This window comes from Tetrao urogallus, assembly GCF_951394365.1.
Source record: "Tetrao urogallus genome assembly, chromosome: 13".
Taxonomy (NCBI): Eukaryota; Metazoa; Chordata; class Aves; order Galliformes; family Phasianidae; genus Tetrao; species Tetrao urogallus.
In genome coordinates, this window is record NC_136826.1 from 16646899 (window position 1) to 16662937 (window position 16039).

A 16039-nucleotide genomic window follows, 5' to 3' on the forward strand; every position below is an offset into this window, starting at 1 on the left:
CCACTGAAGCTCCTCTCAAGACTTCCCCCAAGGCTTTTTCCAAGCACGCTTCCTTAATCCTAGTGCTGGAGATCAGGACTTTAGGCAACAGAACCCCACACCTCAGCATCACCCTGCAGTGACTGGGAAAGAGAAGAACACAGCCCATGAACTTCACAAACCTTAAAAGCCCTGTGCACCTCCAGCTCACAGAGCAGCTCGTTTCTGACAGACAGCACCATCTCATCTGAGCAACCAGGCACTTTCTCAGAAAGAAGGTAAGTTCTGTGAATGGACGTTAGGTCTCTGTGGAAGCATTTTAGGGAGTGGGCACTTTGCTGGCACGCAGAGTAAGAGCGCACGTCTCTTAAACGTAGGAGACAAGAACTACAAGTCTATTTTTATTTCTTAATACAAATTACATTCTCTTCTTGACACAGGATTAAACACTTTATTTAACAGCAATTGTAAATTGACAAAAGGCAAAAGAATGAATTAAGATTTTATCAGTCTACATTTTGAAGGAAAGCAATTGGCATGTCTTAAACTTCACAAGCTAGTTAGCTTGCATGAGCTTTGCATTTGGCTGAGATATAAGCAAGCCAGAAGAAAAAGGACCAGACAAAGCAACAATCATCATCTGTGATCAGAACGACTCCAGCTGTTTGGAAATCACAGAAGTTCTTCAGATCCACACCTGGCTGCAAGCTGGTCCATGGTAAGACATCAATTAGCACTAGCAAAAGAAACTACAACCAGTGAGGTAAATGACCACCTAATTGACAGCCAGCCAGTACACAGCCAAGAGCTTGTGATATTTCAGGGAGCTGAAAGAACATCTTGAAGGTATTGCAAGTAGTACATAAATTGCTTTTAATCCTCCAGTCTTTTGGAGCAGTTAAGCAAAAGTAAAGTCTGTGGATAAGGAAGTTCATTACAGGTAAATGTTTAGGTCATACTCCCATGCATTTTACCAGTCTGAACCCACTGGACAGTCTTAAAGCAAGGTTGCATCCAAGGTGACTATTTATCTAATCTTAGTAACATCTAAACCTGTAGTGTTCTTACTGATTCACAGGCAGAACAAAAGAGCATGCATTCTTTATATTTTGGCATTACTTCCAATCATGGGTTACAATTCATCTGCAAGCAGCAGCTAAGAGTAAGTCTCCTCCACCAGGCAGCCTATACATACATAAGTTCAAGATGCATTACCAGCCATACAAGGTGTTCATCTACACCCACAATGCATTCTTCACTCATCAGAAGGAGCATTTGGATACTCTAAATCTTCACATCCCCTCATCCCCTCCCAGCACTCCAGTTTTGGGAAGCAGGTATCTGTGTAATCTATAAGATCTAGTCCTAATTGGCCAGAACAGATCGTCTGTAGCAGGGCCCTCAGGCAGCTGAAGATTTTTACATGTTTAAGCTCTGCCTTTCAGAAGGGCTCCTCCAGCTCATTGCTGGAAGGTTAGCAACAGGAACTGAGTTGTTTTCTGCTTTGCTTTCTTCTACACTTTCCAGCAGCAACTCCTCGGCCACATCATTGAGTCTCTCCACATTGCCAATCACTCTGTATTTAAAACCAGCATCTCTTACAGCTTGATGAAAGCTTCACGGGAGAAAAGACAGGAAGAGAAATTGTATTTAATTTCTCCCACATTCAATGGAGAAACCCCCCCCTTCCACAAACCAAGGTGTAAACTCGAGAAAGTTTTCTTGCTGCTGCACAAACACTCCCTGCAGCCCAAGCTGGTTGTTTTTCCCAATGAGCCATAAGCATTTTGATAACATCACTACACACAAGAAACCACAGACAAGGCCCCAGAGATGTTGGTTGCTTTGCAACCCTGGAGGAAAAAAAAACCTAAGTAAAGACCACTAACTGGAAGCCCTCTGCAGCATCTTGTACCAATTGAAGGCTTAGAAGAAGATTTGACATAGTAGCCACCAAAATAAGGCAATTACAGACTTAAAGTAAGCATCTCTAATAGATGAATAAAAAGAACAGGGAGAACTGCAGCTTTGGGGTTGTTTTTTTAAAGTTTTGACAATTTAGGTACATTGAGCAATTTAATAAAACATTGACCTCAGTAAAGATATTTGTTACTGAAAAGGACCTTCAATAAGCCATAAGTAATTGCTGCAATAAGCAAAAGAATGGAGGCAACTATTCAGGGGAAAAGCTAATTGACCCACATAGCAGCTTTTCCATGACACAACTACACCCCAAGCACCACCTAAGAAGCCCTAAGCACCACCCCACCACATCACTCACCACCCTTTACCAGGGACCTTTTATACAGACCTACTCCAACACAGCACTCTGGAGGCTGGTCATATAAATTTGGCAATGGCAGACAGCTGCTGTTTGTGTATGCTGGGGGAAGGTTGGGACAAGAAGCTGCTTCTGTCTGGTGAGTGTGCTGGTTTTAAGGGCTTTTCTTTCCCATAGTTAAGCTAGTTGCTTATAATGTTTGTAATGCATAAGTTGTAATTGAGCTACGTGCATGGTAAAAGTTACTTTTAGGGAAATATGTCTTATAAATGAGCTGCTTTCCTTAAAATAGTGGGTAGTGTTCTAATATCTTTGAGAAACTCTCTAATAACAAAAGCTTGTAGTTATATTGGAAAATGCTATAGACTTGTAAGTGCTATGGGAGTGTAAATAGCTTGTAGCATATCCTGATTCTTAGAAGTGCTGTCTGCTCTTTAACTATCTATCTGGGAATAAGAAAATGGTAGTGAAATAAGCTCTTATGTCTTCTTTCTCTATAGATGAAAAGAGACAGTATCCTGGATGTGGTGGTGTTCTTTGAGTAAGGGCAATTTGAGCTGTTATCTGTGTTAGTGCTTAAATACAAGGCTAAACCTTCTAAGTGCTTGGGAGTCTTAACAGGTATTTGCTATTGAAGGCTTTTTTGTGAACTTCTTAAGCTAGTTTCTGACTAAAGCACTGATTCACAGTCTATTATCTAGATTCAGAGTCAGTTATCTAGAGTGCTGTGAAGTCCTTGGTGATGCTGTAAGAAAATACATGTCTTAATAGTAAAATTTGAGTCATGATTTCATGGGAAGCTTCTGAAACAAAGGGGAAAAGCAGGTAGCTTAAGTAACAGATAGACTTTTTGTTCTGTGGTGTGCCTTAATGTTGTGATGCTGCATCAAATTGTATATCCTGAATGGGGGGGGGGAACAGAAAGCTGCCATTCTGCTGTAACTATGACTCTAAACAGAAGACAGAGGTGTGCCAGCAGCAAGCACACTATTGTGAGAGGTTCTCTCCAGTGTAACAGTAATGGTACATCGAAAGTTAGTAAACAATGGGGAAAAAGGCTATATACACTTAGTACTATAGGGGAGTATTGAAGTGACAGTTATAAGGGGTTTGTTCTTACTGACAAGGGAAATACAGTATTTCTTCTGAGGAGAAATCATAAGTTTAATTGGGAAATAGCATGAATCACTGCTACTGCTGTAGGATGTGCTTCAGTGTGGAGCAACAGGGGCGGCTCTGCAGGGTGCCTGTGCTGCCTCCTTCACTAAGTAATGCCCATAGCAGAGCTTCTAGTAAAGCAACCATCCATGTAGAGGAAGGGAATTAACTATGAAATAGCTCTGCTACAATGAAACTAGTTGATTTTCTCTGTAGATAACTGTTAAAAAAAAAAAAAAAAGCTGAAGAGTCAAAAAGATTCCAAGTCATACATGGGTATATTTTGAGTATCATTTTATATCATGTTTTCAATGTAACACTTAAGATTTGGCTTCTGTTTATAATTGTGTGGCTTCAGTTAATTATGCAACAAGGCAAATAGGAAATGGGAAATGATAAACATCTTCAAATCCTAAACTAGTCCAAGTTACAACTTGGAAGAAGCTGCACCTAAGCAAGGTTATTTCAGCTCAGTGTATAGATCTCAGAGCACGTTTCTGACAGAAAGATCAGAATCTGGAAGCTGAACTTTTTCTAGTGGCAGCAAGATTTCCTTGTTTGAGTTCTTCCTGTTTTTATCTGCTTCCACCATGGAGCAAAGACAAGTCTTGCATTACTGTGACTTCAGATATGCCGTGATACTATTCCCTAAAAGTCATTTCCTGTTTATCAGCATCCAGCCTGAGGTTTGCCATTGTGAGCAGCATGAACTCAATATTTGCTTGCACTTCATCCTCAAAACTCTTATCGTTAATCTCAATTACTGCCCCCAAATGATTAGCACTTCCAAAGCTCAGCTCTGTGCTGCTGTCATGTGCTTTGGGAATGCAAACCATAAGGACCACCCATGCAAGTTTTGCTCAAGTTATTTGCCTCGTATGATATGAACTTAGTGGTGGGGGCTGAAATAAATGCAGTTCTACAGGTTTTTCCTCATGCTTGCTAATACCCTCTGGTGGGGCCACACATCGTGTTGTGGTCAGTTTTTCAGTGGGCTCCTCACTGCAAGGAAGACTTTGAGGTGTTAGAATGGGGCAGTGAAGCTGGGAAGGGTCGGGAGCATCAGGCTTATGGGGAGCAGGTGAGGCTGGGGTGGTTTGGATTGGAGAAGAGGAGGCTCGGGGGGACCTTATGGTGGCTCTCCATCTCTGTGCAAGGAGGTTGTGGTGAGTTGGGGGTCGGCCTCTGCTCCTGCGGTAGGTGATAGGATGAGAGGTGACGGCCTCACGTTGTGCTACAGGAGGTTCAGGTTGGATGTCAGGGGAAGGAAGCTTCCTCCTAGAAGGAGCAGTGATGCACAGCTGCACATGGAGCAGTGGGGTCACCATCCATGGAGATGCTCCAGATCTGTGGTGAGGGGCACAGTGGGACGGGCTGGGCTTGGGGAGCTTCGTGGTCTTTTCTAACCTGATTGATTCTATGGAGGGAAAAAAAAGCCAAACAAACAGCCCTAGCCATTGAAAGTAGTGCTATGATCCATACTGACGTGTCACAGGTGAGGGGAGAGTGAAACAACCAGCGCGGGAGGTGACCGGCGAGGCTCAGCCGGCGGCGGGCAGCGTGGGCCGAGCGCGCCCCCTGGCGGCATGGAGAGGGCAGACCCGGCGCACGTGCCAGTACCCAACATGGCTTCCGCCCCCTTAACGCTATGAGACGCCGCTGCCCTCACGCAATATGGCTGCCTCCGTGGGGCAGCGGCAGGGTTAAAAATGGCCGCTGCCTGACAAAGGATCGAAATCGGGGGTCTGCGTGGAAGGAGCGGGCCTCCCTTAGAGCCCACAGGATCGGGCAGGGCTGCAAGGCCCGGCCAAGAGCCAGCAAATGGAGTCATAGAGAGACCACAGAGTGCGGGGCGGCCTAGCCACAGACTGGCAGCTGCGAGACAGCGCCCCCTGGTGGCGGACGTCTGCGCGGCTCGAGGCGCCCACTGCTGCGTGTCTCGGTTCCCCATTTCCGCAGTGACCTTCGTCCCCGCTCGTGCTCGGGATTTTCCTGCCTACCTGTATTGTTTCTCGGTTTCTGTCCCTCCCTGCTGCCCGCAGTCATCCATTTGTAACCTGCGACCCTGACTCCAATGTCAGATATCTGCTCCTTTGCTCCACTCGTGGTCATAGCAGTAGCAGTACTATCTGCCTGTTCCTCGAGGAATGGAGCAATTAAAGAATATTGCACTGCTGCTGTGCTCTGATCCATCTGCTGATAAGACCTTGCAGATGTACTCAATCAGCACATTTTGCAGAGCCGTTTACTGGTTAGTTGCCAAAGCTATAAATGATGGTGTAGAACAGCTGTGAGCAGTGGAATGTCAGTCAGGTCTGGCGGATAGCATGCTGCTGCTGGAAGCTGTAACCTCCCCATGCTTTGATGCCCTCAGCTCAGTGCAGTTTGCAGAAGATGATGGGGAAAGGTGTCATTGCTCATCCTTCAGCTGTATTGAGACCCACGGATGAGGATGCAGCTGTGGGAGATGGAGAGCTAGCCGTGTCCATCTGCAGGTGGCATCAGGTTGATGTCTGGGAACCTCCTTTAGCAAAATGTGGATGCATTACTCTCAGCCTGAGACAAGAAACCGCTTTTACTCTGTGCTTTAACCTTCACGGCATTCCCTAATGCCTGTTGTGTGAGGGTCAGCCCTGGGTCGTGTCTGCCCAAGGCCGCCTCTGCAGGGAAGGGAGCCTCAGCCCGGGCTGCGGGCTCAGAGCAGCCCCTTACTGGGAGACCCAGCAGTGCCTCCATCCTCCCTCCCGCAGCCTTAATCCTCCCTGTGCGTGGGCTGCCTGCAAACTCCCCCGTGCTTCTCCCCCCTCCCTCCCCCCCCCAGGGCCCCTTCCTCGCTTCTCGAGCAGCCACAAAGCCTCGGGCACAAAAGGCTCTCCCGTCGCCCTCCCTGACCCCCCCGACTGCTGCCCGCCCTCATCGGCTTGTGCGGGCCTGCAGGCGGCACCGACAGCCCCGTCGGGCCACGAACACACCCAGCAGGGTGTGAGCGGGCGGCACGGAGCCGAGCTGCGCACCGGCACCCGCCTGGGAGCTCAGCCCAGCGCTCACCTGGTTGCTCGGTACCCGCTGTCGGAGCCCGACGGGGAGCAGGTATTTCCCCGCGGGAAGCACCGAGGGGGCGGCCGCGTGGTTGGCAGGGAAGCAAAAATGGGGGTATTGCCCTGATGGAGGGTGGGGAGGGGAAGGGAGTGGCTGTGCCGCTCCTCCTGGTTGCGGGGATGGAGAGCGCAGGGGGTTGCGGAGTGCGAGGCTGGGAGTGGGGTCTGAGGAGCTGTGGAATTGCCCTAGGAGCTCTGTTCACCTTCCCATGGGGGCAGCAGGGGTTGAGCTCTAGGCTCGGGCTGGGTGACACGGTGGGTGTGTGGATGGCACTCTGCTTGTGGGCATCAGGTTGTCCTGTGCCAGCACCCCAGAGATGCAGCCCCCCATTCCCCCCCATCCACAAGGGGCTGTGGGCATGTACATGGCTGTTCCAGCAACTGTAGCAGGGTTGGCAGTACTCTGTGGGTTTGCCTGCTGAGAGCTGAAGGAGGGCTTCTTGAAGTCCCAACGGTACCCCAGATACCCTCCTATGAAGCTGTAGCCAAAGCTGTGCAACATTTGTTGTCTGTGCAGTACCTGCTGCCTGTCCAGCCTTCCTCTATTTGGGACCTATGCCCTGTGCACAGGTGTTGTGTGGTTACTTCTGGTGCTGCAGCTTGCAATCCAGCTTCCAACTGGGGGGAACAGGGTGGCATTTTACCTCTTAAAATGCTGTCAGCACCCTGCAGACCACGCCAGCAGTGTGGGCATGTGGCCAGCCCTGTGCTACTGCTGCCAGGCTTGGGTCCCTGGCCAGCCCTGTGCTGTCTGTGCATAGTAAGCTCGGCTGTGTAGGGCTGAAGTTCAGCTGCAGTCACTCCCACTGTACTTCATACCCTGCGTGGGATCCAGTGTGTGTGTGTGTGTGTGTGTGTGTGTGTGTGTGTGTGTGTGTGTGTGTGTGTGTCAAGGTTTCCCTGAGCAGGGCTGACACCAGTGCTTGGATGCTAGCAGCAGCAAGAGGGGTCAGGAGCAAGTCCTAGGGGATGCTGGTTGCGCCCACTGCTCCATGGTGGAAATGACTTCTGTCTGTGAGCCCCTGAGCTTTGGCATCAGGGAGAGAAACTTGCTGGAGTCCAGCTCTCCTTATCATGGTGATGGCTGTGTCATCTCCCAGTTTGCGTAGCACCTGTCAGTCCTCATGGTGTGGGAACTGTCCCAGGAATGTTCTCCTAAACAAGCGGAGATCTTGCATGTGTGTGGGAGTCGTGCCTGGGACTTGTGCAGGGAGATAGGCATGTGCTTTGCCAGGTTAGAATGGGATGTGGCCCTGTTGGACTTCCTACCCCCAGGTTAGGAGAGGATGTGGCCTTGTGGTGAAGGCTGGGAACGTGGCATCTCCTGGCTCCCACACCTGGTTCTGGGGTCCTATGGGGTTGCAGTGAAATGGGAGTCTGGCTCTGCTAGAGTAATGGTGCTGCTTGGGGTGGGTTGCAGGCTTCCCAGCTGATTAAAGAGGTTGGGATGATGGGGGGGAGTGGGGAATCTCTGCAGCAGGGCAAGCAGTAGTGAAGATGGGGTTTCAGGGTGTGCCTAGAGGCAGACCCTGTTTGGGGCTCTCTGCTTCATCCAGCTAAGAACCAGGAGCATGGGGACCACAGCAGAGCTTCCCAGCCCTTTTCCCATTCCTGGGCCACTAGCAGCCCTGCACCCAGCTATGGTCCTGCAGCTGTGGGGTGCCAGAGCCTGGATCCTGCATTATGTCCTTGCTCTCAGGCAGAGCCCCAAACCCTGGGCTGGAGCTGGCCCTGCTCCCTGCTAGCTCTGGGCTTGCTGTAGCTCGTTGTGCGTAAGGTGCTGGGGCAGCCTGCTGAACTAGTTGGGCTGCATTGCCTGCTCTGCTCTGCTGCCCTGGCACAGTGCCTCACCTGAGAACGTGGCCAGCAGCCCCGCTATGTCCCAGGGCTGTGGGGCAGTGGCTTCTACCTCCAGCCAGGATGCTGTAGTGCCCCATTCCTGTGGGGCTGGAATTTGGTGTGTGTAGAGGTCTGTGCCAACACTGTGTGCATCCCATGCAGGACACTGACCCGCTGCGACAGCCCTGCGCCATGGCAGACCCTCCTGGCTGCTGCCGCCCATGTGCCACCTGCCTGCTGTGCCTCTACAGCTGCCAGTGGATCACTGCCAAGAAGGAGAAGAGGAGGGGTCTGAGAACCACCAAGGTGATACTGTGGGTGATGCTGAGCTGGTGCTGGTCCTGAGCCCCAGGAGAGCTTGGTGTGCCCTGGGACCCCCCCCTCTGCCCAGGGGCTGCCCTGGGAGCGGTGAGAGGGAAGACATGAAGGTGTCAGGGTGAGGATGAGCATGAGCCCTCTTCCTGCTAGGTGACAATAAGGGCAGCACAGCAGCATGAGGCTGAGCCCATCCCCTGCCCCACTGGGCACGCGTTTGTGGCAGGCTTTGCACGTGCCTGGAGCTGAGCATGGTGTGGGCATGTCCTGGGATGCAGGGTGCCCAACGAGGCACGTGGGAGGCACAGTGCCTGGGCAGGGTGCGGCCCCCCCCGGGGGGGCTGGCAGGGGGTGTCCCCAGTGATTTGTAATCCAGCACAGGGGTGAGGCCCTGGGATTCTCCGAGGTCTCCAACTCCCATGGGAGTGGCTGTGCCATGGCTTGTCCCATCTTGCCAGAAATGTAAGAATTGGTCCAGGCTGCTGGCTGTCCCGCTTGGCACCTGGCACATCCCTGCATGTGTGGGGCTGGGGATGGAGAGCCTGGAGCTGGACCTGGTGTTGGTTGGGTGGGCAGAAGTAGCCTGGGGGCTCCTGCAGCTGCTCAGCCCTTCTAGTCAGACTAGTCCACACAGCCCTGCAAACTGGGGATGGCACCTAGCTCCTTTCCCAGTCCCAGCCTGCTCTTGAGGCTGCTGCAGGGGGACAGGAGGCCGTATCAGCCTTAGGGCTGCTCTCCAGCCTGGCATCCGCTGCTTCTGAGCTTGTAGTGGGAGGTGTTTGTTCCCAAAAGAGCTCTCCTGGGCAGCTCAGTGCCTGGACCCTTGCTCCCTGCTCCAGGCTGAGCCTTGGGCCTCAGCATCTGGCTGTGGTCTGGATGTCATGCAGATGTGTGCATGCTTGTCTTCTCTCTGGCTTTCAGTGTGACTGCAGCTGGTTTTTCTTCCTCTTCTGTGTCTTCCTCTTCACGTTGGTGTGGCTCTACATTGCCATCATCATCCTCAATGATTTCCACAACTTTAATGAGTGAGTAGGATCCCACATCCAGCCTGACCTCCTCCACCTCTTTTCCCCCCCCCCCCCCCTCTATGCCACCCATCCTTCTGTGTGTAAAACCCAACCTTTTACTTGCAGGTTCATCTTCAAGCAGCAGAAGCTGTGGCTAGACTGGTCCCTGATCCTGTTAATAGCAACAGCTGTGCTCATCACTTACTCAGCTGTGCTGTTGGTGAGCCCTGCTGATTCCCTCTGGGTTGGCAGGGGTATGGATCAGTGCTGGGTGTGAGCCAGCTGGAGCCTGAAGACCCTGTATGCATTGGGGGTGGGGGGCAAAGCTCCAGTGTGCCTTTTGAGAGCTGAGATACAGAGTTCAGACAAGCTCTGACAACTCCTCCTTCTTTCAGGTCCTTGCTTTGTGCTTGCAGCTCTGTGGCCAACCCTTGAAGCTACACTGGCTGCACAAGGTGAGGCTGTTGGTGCAGGAAGATGATACATACCCTGGCTGTCTGCATGCTGGGCACATAATCTGCCTGGTCCTCTCCCACTGCTTTCTGATCCTTGGCAGTCACCTGGGATCCTGGTCCTTGCACTTGAGAAACTGAGACCAGCCTGCTGGGGCTGTGTGTGGACAGCAGCTGTTTGTCCTTCAGCCCCAGGTCTCTGGGATGGGACTATTCTCCTTGCTCCACATGTGGGGTACTGAGTTCAGCTGTGGATCAAGATGGGGGGGAAGGACATCTAAAGAACTGTGGGGGGCTTGGGAGGGAGGGCCTGCTGGTCTAGAGGATGATGATGTGTACAATCCTAACTGCCCTGTGCTGCTTGACACAGGTCCTGCTGATCATAACTGCCCTCGTGGTGGCTGCTGCCTTCACAGGGCTGGGAATAAAGTGGGCAGAGGAGTGGAGAAGTGCCCGCATCTCCCTGCAGGTGAGTTGGCTTGTCACCAGAGACTCCCATGCTGTCCTATTATGGAGGCTTGTGGGGACAAGATGCGGAATTGTGCCTGGGCTTCCCAGCATGACTGTGTGCCATGAGGGCTAAGCCCTATTCCAGCTTAGTCTGTGCAGTCCTGCCTGGAGCAGCTGTAGTCAGGGTGAGGGGACTGGAGGGAGACCTTGTCCTTTTCTCCCTGGCATTGAGGCTGTCCCACTGATGCTGGCTGTAATGGTAGATCCCTGCTATTGGATTTCGAGGACAGGGGCTGGGCTTGTGATGTCTGACACCCTGCCTTTGTCTTTCCAGGCAACAGGTCCCTTCCTGCACATTGGGATTGTGGGAGGAATGACGCTCCTTGCCTGGCCATTGGCCAGCGTCATCTACCGCACCCACAGCACAGGTAACCCCCCCCCAGGGTCTCCACCTCTCCCTACAGCTGGCTGCTCTATTTCCTGCACTCCTCCAGAGAGGCACTGGCAGCAGAGTAGTGCACAGGGAGCAGTGGTGCAGTGGGGATGACTGAGTTCTGGTACTGATGTATCAGCTCTGCTTCTACTTGCTGTTTTTTTTTTCATAGCTGGGTGCACCTCCAGCCCAGACTGCTTTGCAAATGGAGGAGAGGTGCAGATTGCAGTCTGGGCCCTGCAGAAGTCCTCTGTTGGGGTGCAAGGGCATGTGGTGGGCCAAGAAGAAACGTGCAGTGTTCTTGAGGTTGAAGATGCAGTGCCTGACCTAGGGCAGCTTTAAGTGAATGCTGAAAGCAGCAGCATCAGCTTGTTCCCAACAGCCTGCAGAAAGCTTGCTATTGCACCTCACCCCTGCACCTCCTGTGTCTTTCTCCAGGCCTCAAGGTGTTCCTGCTGCTTGCATACTCTGCAGTGATGATTGCCCTTTACCTGGCTCCCCTGGGGATCACTTCACCTTGCATCATGGAGGAGAACCAGCTGCCCCCCAAGCCAGCCCTGGTTGGCCACAGAGGAGCCCCTATGGTGAGCAACAGCACATGCACAGCACTCGAGGTGACACGAAGCTGTGGGGCACTGGTGCATGGCTGAGAGGTGCCTGAAGCAACACGGCTGGAGGATGTGGGTGAGGAGGGTGCTGTCTGCCCCTTTCTGAGCTCACACTTGCTCCGTTTCCAGCTGGCCCCTGAAAACACCCTCATGTCTCTCCGCAAGGCAGTGAACTGCGATGTGCAAGTCTTTGAGACAGACGTCATGGTGAGGTAAAGGGGCAGCAGGACCCAGAGGGAGGAAGGGGCCTGTGTGTCCTGGGATGTCACCCTACATGTGGGCACCTGGGGAACAAACCTGCAGGACTGGCAGAGTCTTCATCTGGAGTCTGCCCTGTTCAAGGGCTCTGCCAATATCACCTCCCCAGCATGGCCCTGGCTGTAGCTGGGTGTCCCAGAAAGCTGGGGAAGGTTCTGGGTTTCTCCTGTTCACCCAGGCTGCCTTCCAGGCCATTAGGAAGGAGGCACCACTTGGGGGGGGAGGGCACTACTTGGAGAGCAGCCCCTGGGCCCTCATCTCATGCAATCTTCCTGTTGCAGGGAGCAAGAAGCTGTGTGATTCCTGGCTTGGCTTCTTGGTGCTTTCTGCTTCCTGGAGGCTGATCTCTCTTGTGCAAAAACTCAGCAGTAGGCTTGGGGTGGAGGTTACTTTTAGAAAGTGGCTGGGAGAGGATAGAAATGGCAGGGCAGTGTTAAGAGGCAAACAGCTTGTGATACAACCTCCTTCTCTGCTCTCTTGCCAGTGCTGATGGGGTCCCATTCCTCATGCATGATGAGAAGCTCACTAGGACCACCAACGTGCAGACTGTGTTCCCTGAGAGAGCCACCCTGAACAGCACTGCCTTCAACTGGACAGACCTCCAGCAGCTCAATGCTGGCAGCTGGTTCCTGGAGGTCAGGGTGCAGGGATGGGTGCACTGGGGGGGGGAGGAGGGGAGTAAAACAAGAGCCCTGCCCTGTGTTGTGCTCCCTCTGCAGTCACCTGAGCAGTGTAAAGGAGCACTTTCATGCCTGCATGGATCCCTGGGGTGCAGTTACACCCTGTGCTGGCTGCTGCACCTGGGGTTTGCTCTGAGTCACAGGGAGGTTGGGTTGTGGGGAGATGTCTCATGCCCTGCTGGTGCTCACGCTGAGCTGCACAGCCTGCCTGGGCATGGATGCGGCTGGGGCAATGCTGTTCAGTGACTAATGAACTGCTGAATGCCCAGAGGTGCTGGGGCTGCTGGATCAGTGCTATTAGTGGGCAGGAGGGGAAAGGTGCCCTGTGCTCATCCTGTGATGGGAGGCTGGAGCAGCACTGGTGGGAGGTGGAGGCACGCAGTGCTCTGCCCATGGTGGCTGACTCTTTTTCCCTCCTAGAGGAGACCATTTTCCAGTCTGCAAAGTCTTTCACATGGCGATCGCGTGCAGGCGACTCGGCAGAAGATCCCATCCCTGGAACAGGTATTGGATGCAGCCAAGGAGAGTAATATCTCCATCATGTTTGACCTCCGGCCAGAGAACCACAGCGATTACCAGAGCTTTGTCAATGCCACTCTGGAAGTCATCCTACAGTCTGGCATCCCACTGCAGCAGGTGAGCTGCCCAGCAGGTGCTGCATCCTGCTGTCACACTGAGCATCTCTATCTCCCCACACACCCCATTGCCATTTGTGCTTCCTGCTCAGCCATCCTGTTGTACAACAACCCCATAAGCAGCTGATGACCAGTCCTTGGCATGGTAGCATAGTCCTGAAAGAGATCCCATGGTTCTCTAGCTGGGAGAACTTGCCAAGAGTTGGAGGTAGTACATAAAGCTGCAGATACTTGTTTCCGAGAACTGGCCACTCTGGTGCGTAAACAGTGACTCACTCAGCCAAGGGAGGGGAGCATGGGTACAAGTGCATGAAATCGATGCTCCCTGTGCTGCACCACACCTCTCTGTGCAGTTCCTTGACTTGCTGCAGCCGCCTCAGTTTCCTTTGTACTTCGTTGGCTTCAGCAGTGTGAGGCACATGCTACCCTGCAGGGCTGGAGGAGCACCCAAATTGCTTTCCTTGTGGGAACTCAGGGCACAGTACTGTAATGTTGGCCTGGGGTGCATTCTTGCTGCAGTTGTGGCCAAAAGTGTGCTCTGTTCAATACTTCAGGGACCCAGGATGATGTCAGTGCCCTGCAGTGGCTTTCTTAGGCTGGAGTTACTTTCTCCTTTCAGTGGGGCTTGTGCTTCCTTCTTGGCTGGGATGAGTTCTTGGACTGCCCTTGCTGAAATCCTCCAGGAAAATCATAGAGCCATAGAATCATTTGAGTTGAAAGGGACCCTTAAAGGTCATCTAATCTGACTCCCCTGCACTGAACGGGGACACTTATAGCTCAAACAGGTTGCCCAGGGCCTGGTCCAGCCTGACATCCAGTGTGTCTGGGAGTGGGGCAGTGTCTGCAGAGCCCTGGAGTGTCTCTTCCTTACACACATTCCCTGGCTCTTGCCCAGGTCCTGTGGCTGCCAGATGGGTTCAGGGAGCAGGTCAAACAACAAGTCCCAGGCGTTCAGCAGATTTATGGCCGGAAGAGACTCCAGGATGAGAAGGAGCCACTGCTGCATGTCAACCTGCCCTACCAAGACATGAGCTCTGAGGAGATCAAGTGAGAGCCTGGGAAGGGGAGTGGGCTACGAGTCTGGGGTCCAACAGAAGCGAGGTCCCAGCAGGGCTGAGAGCTGGGCAGAGGCTGCAGCCTGGCATGCCCCAGAGCTGCTATGGGGGATAGAGGCTGCAGCTCTCTGTCTGGCCAGCAAGTCTGCCCTGGGTCTGGCTCTCCAGACAGTTGCTCTACGTGGCTGCAATTGCTGGATCGCATCCCAGACATGGAGGCCTCTTTGCCACAAGCTGAGCATGCTGGCACCTTGCTGTCTGCCATGCTGACCACGGCTCTCCCTGTGCAGGCAGTACCGCCAGGACAACATCTCAGTCAACCTGTACGTGGTGAACCAGCCCTGGCTCTTCTCTGTGCTGTGGTGCTCAGGGGTGAGTTCTGTCACCACCAATGCCTGCCAGGTGCTGAAGGAGATGAAACGCCCCATCTGGTTGCTGGTAAGCAAAACCTCTGTCCTAGTGCGAAGCTTCCTTGCCTGAGTTGTGGGTCTGGTCCTGCAGCTGCATGCAGGGTGGGCTTTGCTCTGTGCTGTGCTGGTGTGGCAGTGTGACCTTGCAGACCTTGCTGTGTACAGGACTGTGCCAGCAGTGGTGCTTAACACTTGGCTTGTCACCTTGCAGCCCAGCAGCACGTACCTCATGATCTGGATTGTTGTAGACTGTGTCTCCTTCCTGATGATCCTCTGGGCCTTCCTCTTGATGAAGTAAGTTGGACCCCTGGGGTAGTTGTTGGGAGGCTGCAGGGTGCCCTGGCTGGTGAACCCCCATGCGTGTGCCATCTGCTGCCACCCACCCTGGGCTGATGTCCTGAGGCCCCCTGGCTGGGAGAAATATCACTGCATAAAGGCAGCTCTTACCACCACACTGCTGCTAAAAGCATGGCCTGGCCCTTCCCGAAGCAGCTGCACTCACCAGTTTCCTGTGCACCCCAGGGCTGAGGCTAGGGGACCTTGCTCTGCCCCAGCACCACATACCAGGAGCAAACAGTTGTTTGCTGTGGGGCCCTGCAGTCTGTAGCTGGGAGCTCGTGGGAGGGAAGGAGGAGGGGGTGCCCAGACTGACGTGCTAACATCGATCCTGCTCCATCTCCTAGGAAATGCTCCCAGCGAAGGCGGACGGCTGGTGAGTGCACAGACGCCGGCTCTTCTGTCCCTGGTGGCTCCCTGCAGGCAGCCAGCCTGCCCCAATGGAGCGTGACTGAGCCCTGCAGACTTTGAGATGGCTAAGGGAGGGAAGGGAATCCCAAAGCAGGGAGTTCCTGCCCTGCCCTCAGCAAAGTGCCCTGTGGGATGGTGCTGGGGATGCCCATACTCCCCAACTCTGCTCCAACCAGCTTTTTGGGCAGGTGTGCCTGCCGCTGTGGGGTGGTGGCTGCAGTCAATGACTGTTTGCTTCCTCTTCTTTCTCTCCAGAGTCTGAGACGGACGTGCTGCTCACAAAGATCAACAGCCTGATGCAAGACTGACCCCTCCAGCCTGCAGCAGCCATGGGGAGGGGCAGCTGGAGAGGTTCACAGCTAGGCAGGGAGTGCTACCCTGGCTGGATCCAAGGCTCCTTTCCTTTGCAGCTTCCTGAGCTTGCAGCCTTCCTGGCCCCTGATGTGGTGCAGAACTACTCTCATCCGTGAAGACCTGGAACTGGGTCTCTTGCTCCTGCAGGCAGCGAGGGAACAGAGCTGGGGCAGGGGGCGGCTGCTGCTGCTGCCTTGTGTGCTGAGAGCTGAACTTTTCTCCAGGACCAAGACCTCAGCCCTGGGGTGCTCGGTTGGAGGCTGGTGGGGATCTGAGTCAC

The 16039-nt window shown here is 53.3% G+C and overlaps 1 protein-coding gene across 1 annotated transcript; it reads left to right on the top strand.

Moving 5' to 3' along the window:
* Positions 1-8547: 8547 nt before the first annotated feature.
* On the top strand, positions 8548-15713 carry GDPD2 (glycerophosphodiester phosphodiesterase domain containing 2; the record flags this gene model as incomplete). Its single annotated transcript, XM_079541841.1, has 15 exons — positions 8548-8661; positions 9592-9695; positions 9804-9897; positions 10073-10132; positions 10500-10598; positions 10914-11007; positions 11451-11596; positions 11750-11832; positions 12363-12513; positions 12979-13194; positions 14089-14240; positions 14539-14686; positions 14870-14952; positions 15342-15370; positions 15661-15713. 15 exons carry the CDS (start codon positions 8548-8550, stop codon positions 15711-15713), a joined length of 1626 nt encoding a protein of 541 aa, XP_079397967.1.
* Positions 15714-16039: the final 326 nt, after the last annotated feature.